We start from the raw sequence: 18,198 nt of genomic DNA on the forward strand, positions 1-18,198 counted from the left end.
AAGTATTTTGTGTATTGATGTGTTCAGGTACTGTTTTGTCGGCTCTACTGTTTGTGCCCACCACATCTACTGGTACTTTATCAGCCCCGTCACACATTGCCCAATAAAAAATTGTGAAATATAAACACATAAAAGGGAGTTTGTGAATGCCTTTTAACACATACATAATGACTTTTGTATAATAAGTTCATTTTGACTACATTTTGTGAACTTCGTGTCTCAATTCTGTTAAGAAATGGGCTAATCTGGTCTAATCTCACAGGAATTAGTAGGAGTAGGCAGGTTGCCATAGTCATAATTTTTGCCAATAATGTAATCTAAAGCTAGAAATTTATTTCAATACTTCAATGAATTTATTCAAATATTCCAGATTAGGATTAAGTAAGTCATTTAATTTTTAACTATAAAATCGTAAAGAGGGTACCGTATTCTGGGACTAGGATACATTAACTAATGTCCAAGATTGTCTTTTTGTGACTTCATCCGATATGAGCCCAATAATAAATGTATTTAAGTTTAAATGTATTTTGAAGCTTGGTGTGTATTTGATTAAGTTTATTTGATAACACCAAAATATCTCAGCGATAGGTAGTTGAGATACTGATTACAAATTAAATTTTCAAATGTATTTAGTATTTTATTTGTGTTTCAAATACTGCCCAAGTCTGCTTTTATTTAACGTCCACAAAATTGTTATATTACTTAAATTTTTGTGTGAAAGTACTATTTAGTTAAACTATACTGCCTATACTGCGGTTTTAACGCTTTCTAAAAAACAGTAATTGGATGATGGTTTGAAGCTTATAGCGGATTTAACACTAAATATTCTGATATACAATGGTTATTCAATAACTTCTTTTTATCTCATGATTTTAAATTTTTTTACATTACAACTCGTCTTAATTTATCTTTATATATATAATACAATACGATTTTACTACTGCGCCCAATAAGCCGACTAGTACAGTGTTTTTTCATGAATTTTATTATCTAAAAGGTTACAACGATAAAGTTTATTTTACAAGTGTGAACAAATTGTCTTTTAGATCTAAAATGTTGCTGCAAACGTATTTTTCTTGGTTAAACCCAAGTGGTCCATAATACCGAATCCTAATTAAAGGTCAAACAGTTATAGAACCTCTTTTATTAATAAAAAATAGAAATAATTTAATTATTGTTATTATTTTTTTAGTGTCGACAAACCTTATGGTGGTGGTGTACATTTATTATTGCCTTACTCTTTCTCATCATACCTGGCTCGATGATTCTAAACTACGAAGCCGCTCATGATCGATTTTGGGCTTCGATGTACGTGGCAATTTCAAGACCTCTATTCGCCTTTATTATAGGGACTGGATTGATCGGATTTAGTGAGGGTATAGGATGTAAGTTAGATTTTTTACTCCTTACTACTAACGTTTTTTAAAATATCACTCACTACAAGGAAAAGGTATAAGCATTTAATTTAAAAAAAGTTTTTCAACACACCAAAATTTGAAGTCGAAATGTACAGTAACAATTTATTTTATGGTGGCAATTAAATATTGTTTTTTAATAGTCGAAGCATTCTTTTATAGTGTATTATTTTTGTAAAATCTATATTACGTATCGCAGAACTTGATAATTAATAAGGAAAAATGTAAAGTATTGACAACTGAGAGACCGCCTACTCTTGGAAACTCTAGTTGGAATCATTGCAGGAGGTCAAGTATTAGTAAGGTGAAGAAGTCGGCATATACGCCTGAAATAATAAGTTCATCTAGTAAAGCTGCAGGAGATTTTGTTTTTCTAATAGAGGGCAAATATTACAATCAAAGACTAAAATCCAGGTTTTTTAAACGGTTGTTTTATAACTTCAAGATTTGGACACTGTTCGCCTATATACAACGTCTATATTATTTTTTAATAATTAAAGAGAAATAACAAAAAGTAATGACAAATACATTTCAATACCCTAGTGAGAGTAAGTATTTAATTTAAAATTCGAGTCATAGCATTTAATTTTAAGATCCATAAAGAAAATTCATTAATATTGCATTGCCAGATTGTTGGCGATAATGTTTCCTTTAATTTTAGTATCAATGTTCATCTAGTAAAGCTGCAGGAGATTTTGTTTTTCTAATGGAGGGCAAATATTACAATCTAAAGACTAAAATCCAGCTTTTTTAAACGGTTGTTTTATAAATCCAAGATTTGGACACTGTTACAGTCTGACATCTCTAAGCTTGAATTTTATACGCTCCTCATGAAAATTGGGTTAGAAATCAAAAATTCATACGATCAGAATGTATGATATTAAAATGTCTCAGTGTTGCCGCTTTTAACTTGACTTTAACTTTTAGATTACTTTTGCTTTAACATATCACAAAAATATAAATAAAATAACGAAATAAAAGTAATGCTATCAAATAAAATTTATTTTAATATTATGATACATCTGATGCATATATGCTCAAAGGACTTAAACTACAGTTAATTAGGCTAAAATACTTTGTAGGTTAGAAGTTATTTTAGGTTGTTTTATTATATTTACATTGAACTCTTTTTCAGAACAATTGAGGTAGAGTCCTAGACATTTATTATCTGCTAGATGTCTTTGTAGGTTATCTTTAAAACATATTCCCCAAAGTGCTGCATATCTCTAAGTTTTCTATGCATACTGCGGATTTCTATTGCTCCAAATTAACAGCTTTTATTGTAATAATTTGTAAAATAATTGTATTAATTTATGATTATATCGAAAAACTACTTTGAAAAATTTAATCTCATATAAAGTCAACCCAAGGAGATCTGATTGGTAACCCGCTTTGTATGATGACGTTTTTTTTTCGGTGAATCTAAAATTATATTTTCTTAAATTATTTAGTGGCGATATGAAGTCAAATCAAAACAAGCAAAGCGTCAAAACAACTTTTGCCGGCTTATAACCTCTAATTATTATCGCTAATGTTTTGCAGAATTTTGCAAACATTTGACAACCAAAAAGCAAATTTTATGGCTGATTCGGTTACATGTTCAGAGGCATCAGACATCACTGTATTATTTTTTAACTAGTACACAGAACATGAATATGAATTTAACATTATCAAAGAAATGGAGAAGGCCAGATCGTACTCAGTAAACACAGTTTTTTCCTTCTTCTTTTAACGAAGTACATTGGTTTCGAATGAATAACTCTAGTTTTTTTAAAGACACTATCAGATCTCAAAATGAACAGCAGTTATAATCACCTTAACAAACTGCTGATGCTGAAAAACAATTACTGGATATCGTAATATGTGAACTTCGAGATCAAGAAAATAGAAATTCAAAAACTAGATTGTAATCAAAAAGCAGATTATTCAATGTCAGGAAGAACTTGATCGAAGATGATCTGGCTGAACGTACCAGGTGGATTAGAGTTAAAAATAACAAGAAAAAAAGGAAAGTAGTGGAAACTAAATGGTCGGAACCGTGTGTTGCCTGTGTTAAAAAACAAAATAATGTTGCCTCGCAGTTACAATCAAAATATAGTCATAAAATATCGCGGATTAGAGTTTCAAGGGTCAGGAATCAGGAGGAGCTACGTGCAGGACTTTATCAGGTAGTTGGAAGTGAGCACTTCCAAACTAAACTTACGAAAGATTATACGGTTAAAGTAAATGTATCCAGTTATCACTCTCATAGCATTCTTATGAAAACAAACAGAAGAGAGTCATTATAAGATGTTAATTCGGTCCGTACTCCTCTACGGATTTAATGTCTACTTCAAGTTTGTTACACCCAACCAGGACAAACGGCTTCAAGTTTTCCAAAGTATGCTCCTCAGGAGAATATTAAACGCTCCATGGTTTGTCAGAACTAATCAAATTCATAGGGAAACTGACACTCCAGAAATCAAGCACTTCATATCTCAATCATTCCACAAACAACAACTCAACTCAAGTTCTTCTGAAAACGCGATTGTTCGCGAGCTGGTCGACATGCTGGGAGCTTAGCACCGCGTCACCGTCAAGCTCCCCCCTTTTCCAGGCTGAAACGTTGCTATAGTCATAACTTTTGCCCCCATACAACAGTATCCAGTTGTGTGTTAACTCAGGTTCGCGAATCAATAGAATCGCCGAGCCCTCGTGCCCAATAACGGCTGCCCGATCAGCGGGTGCCATATCTCCAAATTTAATGCAGCAGCAGTAGTGATCCACAAGGGTCAACTGTGAGGCGGTTTCGGTTTAGTGTATTGGTAAGCCCAGAGGCAGTCCCACATAACCCGGTCCAACTTGTCACTCCAGGGCAAGGCTCCGCGACCAGGTATGCGTCATGCATTCCACCGCCTGGTTTTTAGGCCAGAACAAAAAAAAAGAGTCATCAGAGCGATTTTTAAAAAAATTTCATGAGAAAAATGAGACTAAAAGCCCTCAAGGTTCTAAACTACATAGTCAAGTTGTGAATACTAGGGATCCAGTCAATATAGAACCTGCAAATAAAATTGAGAGTACCATTAAACTTCCTCTAATTTAACTAAAATAATTAATTCCCAATAATGACCACGTTTCAAAGACTCCCAAGCCACTTCAACACGGGACCGTCCAGACTTCTAAATGTATATAATGTCATTAGGTTGAATGTTTGAACACTAAGTGATTCAGTGGAAAAGAGCCTAGTTGTAGTTCTTTGTTAGGAAGTTAAATCAAATTTGAATTAATTCTTAATTATATACCAGTTTGAATTAACACATTTAAAGAGAGTACAAAATGACAGGACAAAGACCTCTCGTGCAAATCGTGACCAATCTTTAGTGCAACGTTTCGCGAGCGATAGCATCCACGTTAATAATAACATAGAGAAAACATGGCAAAATATCATTTATCAATTGGAATAATGGGCCAAACCCAAAGTTTTCTGACAGAGTCTGACGAATACTATAAATGGGATCACAACATAAAACAACCGCAGTAAAAGTAACAGCAGAACTAAACTGTTTAGAAAAAAAGAGCACAGCGGCAGCACGAAACAGTAAATATTGAAGGAAGGGCTATCTGGAAGCATCAAACCTGGACACTGATGATTGGAAGAATATGGTATGTCCGATGAATCATCATTGTTTACTACAATCGGCCGGGTTTATGACTGGAGAACCTCACCAGATCCTCTCATTCAGATCACTGGTGGTATTACTGCGAATGAATATCTCGACATATTCAATGATGAAGTTCTTATTAGGACTAGCATATTCCCTGAAGAAATGTAGTTGTTTTAGAAGAAAATGGCGCTGCAACAGCTTATTAATAATTAATTAGTGTGTCTATGTTAGCCATTTATTGTATAAAGCGGGCGACACTAACAGCGCCTTGTATTGGTTGAAAGTAGACATTCTCCACTAGTGTTAGCTATGGATTGGCGATTATTATTAATTTTTACTTTTGTTTTGTGTTCGCGTTATTTCAGAGACCTTTGTTTAATTACAATTAGTAAGTGAAATTCCAACCAATTATTTAAACTACCTCTTTGCTAAACTGACTGTTTTTTCCTTACATTTTATATAATGTGTTTTTTTACCGATTTTATTTTTTTTAAATTTTTCGTGTGAATTGAATATCTTCCAGAAATAACGTAGTAATTTAAATGAGTGAGAAATGACGATTATTTCTGTTTTAGGGCTGGCAGTAAGAGTGACCAATTGGCCACCGACCTATGTCTTGGGCAGATTGACGTTTAGCGTTTATCTAATCCACATGTCAATTAATTTGATTACACCTGCAATATTACGCTACTCTGCATATGTCAATGACTATGTAACGGTAAGTTTGATAACAAAATGTTCCATTAAATTGTTGCAATAATTATAATCAATATAATAACAGATTTTTTTAAAATCCCAGATATATACCTTAGCACAACCATACTGTTTTTAAGTATAACATAAATCATTAATAAACACTCGATGTGAATAATTATGATTAAAATATATTTATTTTAAACGCCTATATTATTTTTAATAATTAAAGAGAAATAATAAAAAGTAATAACAAATACATTTCAATGCCCTAGTGAGAGTAAGTATTTAATTGAAAATTCGAGGCATAGCATTTCATTTTAAGATCCATAAAGAAGATTCATTAATATTGTATTGGCAGAATGTTGGCGGTAATGTTTCCTTTAATTTTAGTATCAATGTTAGTAAATTGTCTAGAACTTGATTAATTTTTATCGTCTTCAACAAATTATATATTTTTAAAGCAAGTACAGGTGATGTGTACTTGAATATAGAGAGGGGTTTATGAATTACTCATATCAATTAATGAATAAATCAGTTTTTATATTGACATAATGATGATAATTGATGTTTAAATTGTTCTTGTTTTAAACTAATATTTTCATTCAATGACTTAGTTACTCTTTTTATCCTTTCTATTTAAATCATTATATTATTCAGTATCAATTTAAAATTTATTCTTAGTCATTAAAATCTTAACTCATTTAAAGAATCAACATCTTTCATCAGTATTTTAGTTGTAAATATTGGTTTATATTTAATATATTTTTTATGGCTAATAACACATTGCGGGTTTTAACATGTGCTTTAATTCCACATCGAGTATTTATTACAATTTTATTCTTTTTTATTAAGTAAAATTAAGTATCAAGTGGCATGAAAAACGGTACAATTATAATATCTTGATATTGTAATAACAATATAAAGAGATCATAGGTAAAATTACTTTTAGTTTCCGATTTTATAATAATGTATTCGATGCATTTATTTTTAATTACCTTTTTAATTACTGAAATTTAAATTTTTTCTAGCTAACAAAATTTTTGGGAGATATATTCTTCATATATATAATAGCTACATTATTGGCTCTATTTGTGGAACTTCCAGTTTCTCAGTTGCAAAAGATAATATTCAAACAACCTGGTACCAAGAAGAAAGTCGACAAAGAAGAATAGGATCTAGTTTAATTTACTTCAATATAATGTTCATAACTTGTTTATGTATATTATGAATAAATAACTGTATAAATATAACAACATAAATATTTTATACGAAGGGTACAAAGCCCGCATTGTTTTATTTACAATTATATATCAACTAAAAAATACAAATTTTTTTATACATCATAAGTTTTTTTAAAGTTTTTAAGTTTTTAAAACATTTCTTAAAAACTACCATCAAAGTTTCATAACTTAGAATGAAGTGATTATTTTAAATAGTTTTACTGGTATTAATGCAGAATAGTTTATATCAATAAGCAAAATTCACATGAAAACTCTAAGTAACAGGTGAAATTAAAAGTCCCAGGCCTGACACATAGATGGCGCGGCTAGAATAAAATCCATATGTTTTTAAGTTAGCCCTAACGCTCAAAAGATGCGTACATACACTTGACAGCTGTCGGATCATTAGTTTCTGAATTATAGCATTTTGAGTGAAGCAGCTTTTGTTAATGTGAAAAAATGGATCAAAATAAATTTCGCCTCTTGATAAAATATTGCTTTTTGAAGGGAAAAAATACAATTGAAGCAAAAACTTGGCTTGATGTCGAGTTTCCGGACACTGCCACAAGAAAATCAACCATCAAGGATTGGTATGCTAAGTTTAGACGTGGTGAAATATGCACCGAAGACGGTGAACGCAGTGGATGCCCAAAAGAAGTTGTTACCGACGAAAACATTAAAAAATCAACAAAATGATTTCAAATGACCGTAAATTGAAACTGAATGAAATAGCAGACATGCTAAAGATATCTACTGAACATGTACATCATATCATTTACGAATATTTCACTCACTATATTGAGCTCACTTTTGACCAAAAATAACGACGAATTGATGATTTGGAGCAATGTTTGAAGATAATTAAGCGTGATAAACCCGAGTTTTTGCATTCATATGTAATAATGAATGAAACATGGCTCCGCCATTTCACTTCGAAGTACAATTGACAATCCAAGTGGACTGCACACGATGAACCCGCTCCAAACCGAGGGAAAACGCAACAGTCGGCTGGCAAGGTTATGGCGCCTGTATTTTGGAATGCGCATGGAAAAAATTTCATTGACTACCTTGAAAAAGGAAGGACCATCAACAGCGACTATTACATAACGTTATTGGACCGTTTGAAGGACGAAATCGCCGAAAAACTGCCGCATTTGAAGAAAAAGAAAGTGCTGCTTCATCAAGACAATGCAGCATGTAACAAGTCAGTGAAAATGATAACAAAAACAATGAATTAGGCTTCGAAGTATTTCCTCATCCACCATATTCTCCAGATCTGCCCACAACGACTATTTCCTGTTCTCAGATCTCCAAAGAATGCTCGCTGGGAAGAAATTTTCGTCAAATGAAGAGGTGATCGACGAGACTGAGGACAAATCGTACTATAAAAATGGTATCTAAAAGTTGGAGTGTCGCTATAATCAGTATATCACACTTGAAGGGAATTATGTTGATCAGTAATTCATAAGATAGAACTATGGTCCTTCGTTAACCTATCCTCCTTCTTATTTTTATATTCCATATAGGAATTATTCTTTATTGTTCTTATTCTTATGCTTATATTTTTTGCGTTCATTTGTCAAATAACAGTTTCATGATAACCCCTGAAATAATCATCATGATGAATCAGAATGATCAAGCTGAACTAAACTTAGTAGTAGCGTTGGGAACCAACGACTGAAAATAGACGAAACAGTCGATATTCAAAAAATTAGCGACTGAATATAGTAATTAATACTTTCAGTCAAATGCACGGCCTGACCATTTCTTCCATTCGTGTTATCAGATGAAGATGTACGTATTCCTTCCTGTGAAATTGTTAGAGAGTAAAGAATGGAGCTAATTGCTTGGATTACTTCATTTTACCAATTTAAATAGGCAATTGGCTGTGTTAATTAATGTTATATTTTAGTGTTACTTTGAATTTTAGAAAACGGAATGGAGTAATTATTCCAAATACGTTTCATAGTATTTAATTTTAATATTTGGAAAGTAATTAAGACATAATAAATGTAATTGGTTGTTATATTTTATTAGAATGAGATTATTTTTTCCAACCGTAATATAAGTGAGACCAATATTCCTTCTTGTACAAATTTTAAAAAAGAAAAGGAAAGAAATAATTGTTGAATACTATAACGATGCAAAGAATAATTTTAAATCAATTAGAGCCGGCTTGGTTGGCGCCGTGGCAAAGGCGACAGGACGACCTACTGTTACGATATTCGCGGGTTCGAATCCTGCTGTTGCATGGTCGTAAATTTATGTCTGTGATTGTTTAATATTTGTGATTGTCCTATGCAAGAGTGCAAAATCCGACAAGGAAAATGATCCCAATCACGCCAGTAACCAAGCTGGGTAAGACCGGATTTACTCTGGAATAATTTCTAAGTTGGTCATTCGCCAGTCGGTAAGCTTAATGCCGAGGACCGTGGTTCGGAGCCCATGTTACATAATTACCCCCAAATATTTTATCGTATTTTAATAATATATTTATTGCTATTTACATAGTAAAAAGTACTTAGTTACTAAACAGTCGATAGTTGTCAATGCTACTGAAATACTACATTATTACTTAATACCCATAACAATAATGTATTCAATCGGCCTCCTAGATATTCGCTGATTATCCTTTATCATGGAATACCCTTTCATGGGTGGCCATAGTATTACGTATTTATGTATATATTTATGCACTCGTATTTATGTTATTTCTATTTTATATTTGCAAGGACCAGGAAGTACTAAAAACTAGAAACATGAAGTCCAACAGAGTGAGATGAAGAATAAAAAGCCATTGAAATCAATGAAGAGGAGCTGGTTACAAAGTATTAGAATTTTGATATAAATATACATACATACATACATACATTAGGTTTTTTAGGTTTTTAGGTTTATAATCTAAATAATTCAAATAATTGATACAAAGTTCAAAGAATAAAATGTCATATGGTTAAATATCTTATTGAATTATTCCTTAAATATCTTAATATTTATCAGTGCTTTAAAATGTTTACAAAATTACTGTTAAATTAATCATTTCTTCTATTCGTCCACATACCATCTATGCAAATTATGTAGTTTAATTTTAACTGCTGCATGTTTTAATTACTTCGTTTACTATTATATGAATATAATTCCTTATATTTTGTCCATAAGATATTTAACATCTAAAATATATAGTGCAAAAACAATAAATATAGCAAGCTGATTAAAACAATAATTTATTTATATAATTTTTTAAAATAAAATTCTTTGATCATCATTCGTTGCTTATTTTTTCCACTCTTTGCGGATAACTCATCTTTAGTTTGTCTTCTCTTTTGGCTCTCATTTATCTGTAGCTTTTTACTTTGTCTTATGTCCTACGTGGGAAGTAATAACTCACCAAAAATGAGGAATTAAAATACTATGAAACTATTTTATAAATTGCTATATTCACTTAAACTCTTGATCGACAAATTAAAATATTTATTACCAGCAATATTTAGTTAGTTCTCTGCTAAAAAAATTCATCTACTAATGAACCTTGCAGAAAGATCTTAATAACTTTTAGAATTAGCTCTAGTATAATGATATGGTAAGTCTCCAGAATCATATCAATTGTTATCAGTCCTTCAGCAAGAACAATTTCTGTTTGCTCTTCTTCGTTCACCAGATATCAAATTAAATTAAAAGGTGCGTAAAAAATCCAAGTATCTTGTAAACATAGAGGACAGATTATTCTTGTTATTGTTGAATTTTGTTAATCTGTGTTATCTGGATGAAATATTTGTAACGTAATTTGTTTGTAATATGTTTTTCCGTCTATCTGTAAAATGCCAGTGAGTACAATGCTTAGAATTAAGGATTTTGTTAGGGTTTTAAAATTTTTTTAGACCCTAGACGTTAGTCTAATATAAAAACTGTCTTTAATGTTTTGTACAACATTATGGTAACTATTAATTTTAAAATATAGGCAGAATAAATATATTATGGTATTTGAAAAAGTTGTTAAAACAGACATGATTATGTAATGTGGTACAAACGTTATTTAAACGGGTGCCACTTGAGGAATAATATAACTTGAATTATTTTCAATGTAAACTGGCTGAACTAAACAAAAATGTTCGTAATTGTTGAGCAATATGTAGTACTTTCTCGGTAAAAAAAACATATCTTAGAAACAGGTTATGACAGCTTTAGTAAATTCACGAAATTTTATATTTTTTAATTCAGTTGGTAGTTTGTGATGAACGAGATTCGACCGTCATATCAAAAGCATAAAAAATGGGTGCTTTAGTTTGGGCTTTTCTTATTTTTTTCACTAAATATATTGTGATCGTGAAATCCGAAGTTACAGGTAAATCCATAGTATATCCACATTTTAACTCTGTTCTAAAATAATGTAAAATTAAGTATAATTGGATTTTCCTTTTTTTATCTAGTTAATATTATTATGAATTACAATAGATTAAAATTATTCAAATGTTTTTCTTAAATATACTTAAACACTATTGCATAGGGAGTATTCTAGTCTAGAAATTGGAAGATACCTATTTTTTTTTTCATATTTTTAAAGCTTAATCTTGTAAGCCCTTAGGAGAAGTTATTTTACTTTAAATTATTTACGGAGATATAACTCCGCTTTTGATGCGACATTTAAACGGCGCAGGGTGGTTAAATTTAGAAAATATGAAAAAAAATCTGAAATTATGATATATTGTAATACCCCCTTAATTTATAAGTTGTTTTATCATCGTAATTTTTAATACTTCATTACTTTATAATGTCTTTTAAACCTGAACCAAGTATATGGTTATCAATACGAATGGTGTATACTGTAAATACATAAAATTGGTGTTTGCATGTATTTCGATCATTTTGAGAAAAATTGTTGCAATATATATTAATCAAAATGTTTACTATCATTTTATACAACTTTTTCTTTCTTTCTTTCTTTCTGGCAACAGGTCGATACCGCGTCGAAAGAATTATGCATTCTTCACAACTCTTGAAACCCGTGGCCGAACGTTGTCGTGCAAAAAGAATGGTTTTATTATTATAAGTGATTTTTCTTAAACAATACGTCATTCATAATGTTTAATTGACGTCAGTAGACATCTGTTATAACAACTTCATACGTTTTTAACATATCTTACACTATATCTTCTAATGTATTCACCTCAATAACGAGCCAAAAATTCATGGCCATAAAGTCTTACTGCTCATATGGTGGGAATATGAACAATAAGACTTTATTGCCATTTATTTTTGGCTCGGTATTGAGGTGAATACGTCACAGAAGACTCTGCTTTTTTAATTTTCATTCATTTTGGATGTATCCCATCGCATGTAAAGAGTCTGGAAAATGTTGATTTATCAGTTTAAAGTTGCCCAAAAGTTCCTTGAGGGTTTGATCTGCGTTTTCGTAATATAATGCTGAATTCATTGTCTTCAAACTTTTTCCGTTGACATCAAAATTACCACTTTCAAATTGTTGTTTAAAAATTGTTATTTTATGTATTATTATGGAGAAATTTCAAAACAATCAATTTTAATGGTTAGGTTACATTGTTAAACGGTTGTTCATATTGATAGTGATCAAAATGCTCGTAATATAATATAATGTAATCAAAATTCTAAAAGGCAGGATAAAATAATGACAACATATCTGGTCCCATATTCTCATTAGATTGGTTTATTAGTTTATTTAAAAATTAAGTAGTTATTCATCTTATATCATCACGTATTAGAGTCATTTTACTGCTTTGTTGTAAGTTAATAAATTTTAATTCAATAAGTAATACTCTGGGCCCAATAAAATCAATAAAACAAATTCAATAAAAAATTATGTGACCTCTGTGCAGTACACCTTGTTAAACATAATAAATTAGTCTAAACCTGCAATAATTATATACTAATTACTAAAAGTTGATTATATTTGAAGATATAACTATGATATTTTACAAGAAACGTGTGGCATTTGATAATCAAGGACAGCTAATGGGTAGTAACATAGTTAATATTAATTAATGGTTTTTGTGTATATATAATCAATTACTGTATGTGTAGCCTGTAATGTTTCTATTTTAAACTATTTTAAATTAAATTTTAGCGAAATAGCTCTAAGCGAAGCACTAGTTTTATATTTTAATCATAACTAATTTGCAGCTAAAGATATACTTGTTAAGGTTTATAAAATATGTCAAATAAGGATGTCGCTCCAGGAGAAGAATGGCGATATTCTGAAAAATTTGTAAAAATAGAAAATTAAAAAATTAAGAGATATCCATATCTCGATTTCGATATTTAAAAGAACGTCGATACCAAACTACGAAACCTACAAAAACCTTAGGTTTCCGTACCGAACTTTTTCCTCTCCAATCTAACCTTTCTGCGCGAATTTCACTTGATGATCACAGATGAGAAGGGGAGAGGGATCGAAATAATCAATATCCATTTTCCTAGGAAGAATTCGTATCTATTTTAACAATTATTATGGTATTGTGTGTTCAAATTGTTATTCAAATTAAATTTACAAACATACAAAACTTTGAATGCATGCAGTTTTTTAAAAACATATCTTAGTTATATTATAATATCTATATTTAAGCATTTCATTTAAACATATATATATATATATATATATATATATATATATATACATTTTGTTATATAATTTTGTGTATATAGTTGAATTTTTCTTGGACCAATTCTGTTCCAACTGGCGTATACCTGTCTGAGTGAAATTTTTATAATAAACGCTACAATAATGGTGGTTGCTATATATAGAATAAATTAAATATTATTTTATATAGATATATAACATGCAATATTAAAAGTAAAACATGCTGTCTTCGACAGGTCAAGCTAAAGTGAACTTAATTTCCATAACATTAATATATTTATCTCGCCTCGCAGATATTTGCTAACTTGGTACTTTAATGGGATATAGTGTGTATTATATTGTACAGTGTGTGTTAGTTTGCCATAACATATGGTAATATTGTGAAATATTGTCATCGTCAATTTTATTCCCTAGGTGATTAGTTTGATTACAGATATGACCATGTCGCAAGCACACTTTCAATTAAGTCGAGAGCAACACAATGAATACCTTCAAGCGAAAATATTAAGACGACATGAGACCGAAATAAACTATTCGTCACTTGCACAAGTAGTCAATGGAAATATGGAGAAAATCTATGCATCGTTATGGATTTAAGTTAAAAGATTTCTAAAAAGAATCGGTCGATATCTGCTGTGCATCAGGAACATTTTTACTTCCATTATAAATGTCACCCAAACCGTTGAAAACATTATTAGCTAGAGCCACATATCAGTCGAAATTGTTTTTGTTTAAAATTCATAAATTAAATTCTTGCTTCCAAATGGCAAATGGCAATCATTTGGAGCAACAAAAACCATTCAGAATGTTAAGGTAAATCCACAGAATATCCTCAATTTGAATATGTTCTAAACTAATGTAAAATTAAGTACAATCAGATTTTCTTTTTTTATAACTAATATTATTATGAATTATAATAGATTAAAATTATTTAAATTTTTTCTTAAATACATTTAAATGCTATTGCACAGGGGGTTTTCTAATCTAGAAATTTGAAGATACCGATTTTCTTTTCATATTTTTAAAGGCTAATCTTATCTGTCGTTATGAGAACTTTTTTAATTTAAATTATTTACGGAGATATGATGATGCGCTGGTGATGCGGCACATAAACGGCGCAAAGTGGTTAAGTTTTGAAAATATGAAAAAAAAAAATAAATTTTTATACTATAATACCCCCCTAATTTATAACTTGTTTTTTATTACTTTACAATGTCTGAACCAAGTATATGGTTACCAATACGATATACCGAATAAAATAAGCGTTAAATTTTATAAAAACAAAACATCAGAAAATTATTTAGTAAGAAGTAATTTAGTAATAAATTGATAAATTTTATTGTTGGGTGTTTGCATGTATTTAAATAATATTGAGAAAAATTTATAAAATATATATTAATCAAAATGTTTGTTATCATTTTATAGACTTTTTCTTATTTTTCTGATCACAGGTCTATACCGCGTCGAAAAAAAATCTTGGAATGCGCGCTCGAGCGTTGTCATTCAAAAAAATGGTTTTATCATTACTAGTTGTTTGGAACAATACGTCATTAATATTGTTCAATTAACGCCAGTAGACATCTGTAATAATAACTTCATTCGCTTTTAGAAGCTATTATACACCATATCTTGTTAATCCCAGCATATAACAGTAAGACTTGATGGCCATGTATTTTTGGCTCAGTGTTGATATGAATACGTCACAGAAGACTCTGCTTTTTTAATTTTTGTTCGTTTTATATGTTTCCTGGAAAACGTCTATTTATCAGTTTTGTTGCCCAGTAAGTTGCTTCCTTGAGAGTTTGAGCTGCATTTTCAAAAATAATGCTCAATTCATTGTCTTTAATTTTTTTCCGTTGATATCAAAATCATCATTTTGAAATTGTTATTTATTGTAGAGAAGTTACAAAGTTATCAACTTTAATGGTTTAGTTAGATTGTTAAACAGTTATTCGTAATGATACTGATTAAAATGCTCCTAATATAATATAATATAAAAAAATTCAAAAAGGCCGGATATAATAATGGTAAGATGTATGGTCCCATATTACCATTAAATTGCTTTACAATTTTGTTTAATAAATAATTATTTATTCATCTTATATCATAACGTATCAGAATTATTTTACTGTTTTGTTATAAGTTAATAAATTTTACTTAAATAAGTAATATTCTGTGTCCAATAAAATCAATAAAAAATTTGATAAAAAATCGTTGATTATATTTAATAGTATAATTATGATATTTTACAAGAAATGTGTAGTATTTGATAATCAAGGACGGCTAATAGGTAGTAACATAGTTAATATTAATTAATAGTTTTTGGGTATATAATCAAATTTAAGTTACTATATCTGTAACCTGTAATGTTTCTATTTCAAAATATTTTAAATTAAATTTTAGATGCAAAATAAGAGAAACATTAATCTTATATTGAAATAATTACTATTAGTTTTTCTATGAAGAATTATTTTAAAATGTATATTAGAAATATTTATTTTAAAAATTATTTTGGTGTTGCGTGTTCGAATTCATTTTCAAAACAAATTTACAAACTTTAAGAAAAATTATTTTATAAATATATCTTAGTTATATTGTTATATTTACCTTTAAACATTTCATTTAAACACATTTCTTTATCGTTATGGTAATAAATATATATAATTTTGTGTACATAGTTGAATTCTTCTTTGACAATAGGACCAATGTGTGGATTGTGGATTTAATTATAATTTATAGTATGTGGTATGTAGCTGCGTAGAAAGTGCCTGAAATTTTTCAAAATATTTTTGTCCCAACTGGCGTATACCTGTGAAATTTTTATAATAAACGCTCAGTAATAGCGGTTGTTATATATAGGATAAATTAAATATTATATTATAGATATATAACATGCATTATTAAAAGCAAAACATGTTGTCTTCGACAGATCAAGCTAAAGTGACCTTAATTTCCATAACATTAATATATTCATCTGGCCTCGCAGATATTTGCTAACTTGGTTCTTTAATGGGATATAGTGTATATTACATTGTATAGTGTGCGTTGGTTTACAGTAATATTCTGAATAATAAAAATAACTTTGCCAACATATGGTAATATAGTGAATTATTGTCGTCGTCATATTTATTTCCTAGATGTTTAGTTTTATTACTGACATTTCGTTTACAGTTCTGTCAATGTTAATTTAAATTGTTGATTATATTTGTTCGTTGTATATTTATTAAAACAAAATGCATGCCACGTCTTCAAGGTCGAACAGGAAATTTTATTCGACGTACATACAAAGTATTAATAGACCGTAACCATCAGTTAAGTGGAATTACTGAAGAACACATGGCAAATTATATAAATTTAATACACCATGTTGCAAGCACACTTGCCTATTAAAGTCGAGAACAATACAATGAATTCCTTGAAGTGAAAATATTAAGGCGGAATCGTCACTGGCACGGGTAATCAATGTGAATATGCTGACATTAACTGGAGCGACATATAAACAGAAATTGTTTTTTGGTAAATTCATAACTTAAATTCTTGCTTCCAAATGGCATCACTTGGAGGAACAAAAACCATTCTGAATGAGGATGGTCGTAATTTTGAATCAGCATCAACATTCACGGGAAAGTGTACCGTCAAATTGATTCTTTGTTTTGCATGCCTGATGCTAATCCAAAATTTTTTTGCAAATCTATTTTATGGGAGACAAGGAGTAAAAATTAACACACACTATCTATTCACCCACATCGAGCCGATGGAGGAAGAATTGATGGAATTGTGGCAACTTTGGGGACGCTTTTGCAAACTCATAACCAATTCAATATCTTTTCCGACTACAGAATGGTAATTACGTTATTTTCATTACGTCGTATATCGAATATAAGTACTATATAGAGAGTACTTAGGGTGATACAATGTGCCAACTCTTAATGAAGTTGCAGTTTCTCTGGTTAGCGATCCGTGTGACATTATATAAAATCCAGTGACAGTTACATGTTCATTATTTTCTTTTTATTTCTTCTTGCACAAATAATTTATTTATATCTGATTTATATGTTCATTCTTCAGGCGTAAAAATTAAGAAAAATGTTAGCGTGATGAATCAATTTCTACGCATACCATCCATGCCAATCAATATATATTGTTGATATATGCGCGAAAATTGAAAGTGAGCGATTATGAGACATTAAGTTTAATCTAGTGAAACTTCTTTCTGAGGATTATATACATTTGTCTAATGATAATATCTAGTCCGCCTCATATTCAAGAATATATAAAAGGCGCCATGACTTTTGTGCGTGCATACGTTCGACGAGATATGTTTATCATATTTACATGCAATACAAACTGGGGTAAAATTAAAACTAAAACTCTATAATTAGGTCAAATATGCATAATACATCGTCATGATGTCACTGCATGTCTAAATACATATTAAAATCGTTAATAAACTTGAATTCACACTCGGTATAAAAAATAACATTTAAACAGTACAATATCCGTTGGGTATACAAATTCTACAAGACATCCCGGGATTAGTCATGTGTCGGGTCTGTGTCGACTCTGTTTAAGAACCACTTAAATACTTCAAAAACAAATTATTAGTTACCGAT

General features: G+C 30.1%; 2 protein-coding genes across 2 annotated transcripts in view; both read left to right on the plus strand.

Annotated features, from left to right (window-relative positions):
- Positions 1-7,021, plus strand: part of LOC143196129 (nose resistant to fluoxetine protein 6) — a 30,233-nt gene extending 23,212 nt beyond the window's left edge. The window contains exons 10-12 of the mRNA XM_076403745.1: positions 1,193-1,385; positions 5,635-5,777; positions 6,784-7,021. Of these exons, the coding sequence (XP_076259860.1) occupies positions 1,193-1,385; positions 5,635-5,777; positions 6,784-6,927 (480 nt within the window). The 3' untranslated portion in view covers positions 6,928-7,021. The remainder of the gene's footprint in view (positions 1-1,192; positions 1,386-5,634; positions 5,778-6,783) is intronic.
- Positions 7,022-11,211: 4,190 nt separating this feature from the next.
- LOC143195997 (nose resistant to fluoxetine protein 6) overlaps positions 11,212-18,198 on the plus strand; it is a 44,039-nt gene continuing 37,052 nt past the window's right edge. Inside the window, exon 1 of the mRNA XM_076403567.1 lies at positions 11,212-11,317. Within this exon, the coding sequence (XP_076259682.1) occupies positions 11,245-11,317 (73 nt within the window). The 5' untranslated portion in view covers positions 11,212-11,244. The remainder of the gene's footprint in view (positions 11,318-18,198) is intronic.

The sequence above is a fragment of the Rhynchophorus ferrugineus genome, unplaced genomic scaffold (genome assembly GCF_030347505.1).
Source record: "Rhynchophorus ferrugineus isolate W39M unplaced genomic scaffold, kcgeb_rfMv2 rfM4, whole genome shotgun sequence".
Classification (NCBI taxonomy): domain Eukaryota; kingdom Metazoa; phylum Arthropoda; class Insecta; order Coleoptera; family Curculionidae; genus Rhynchophorus; species Rhynchophorus ferrugineus.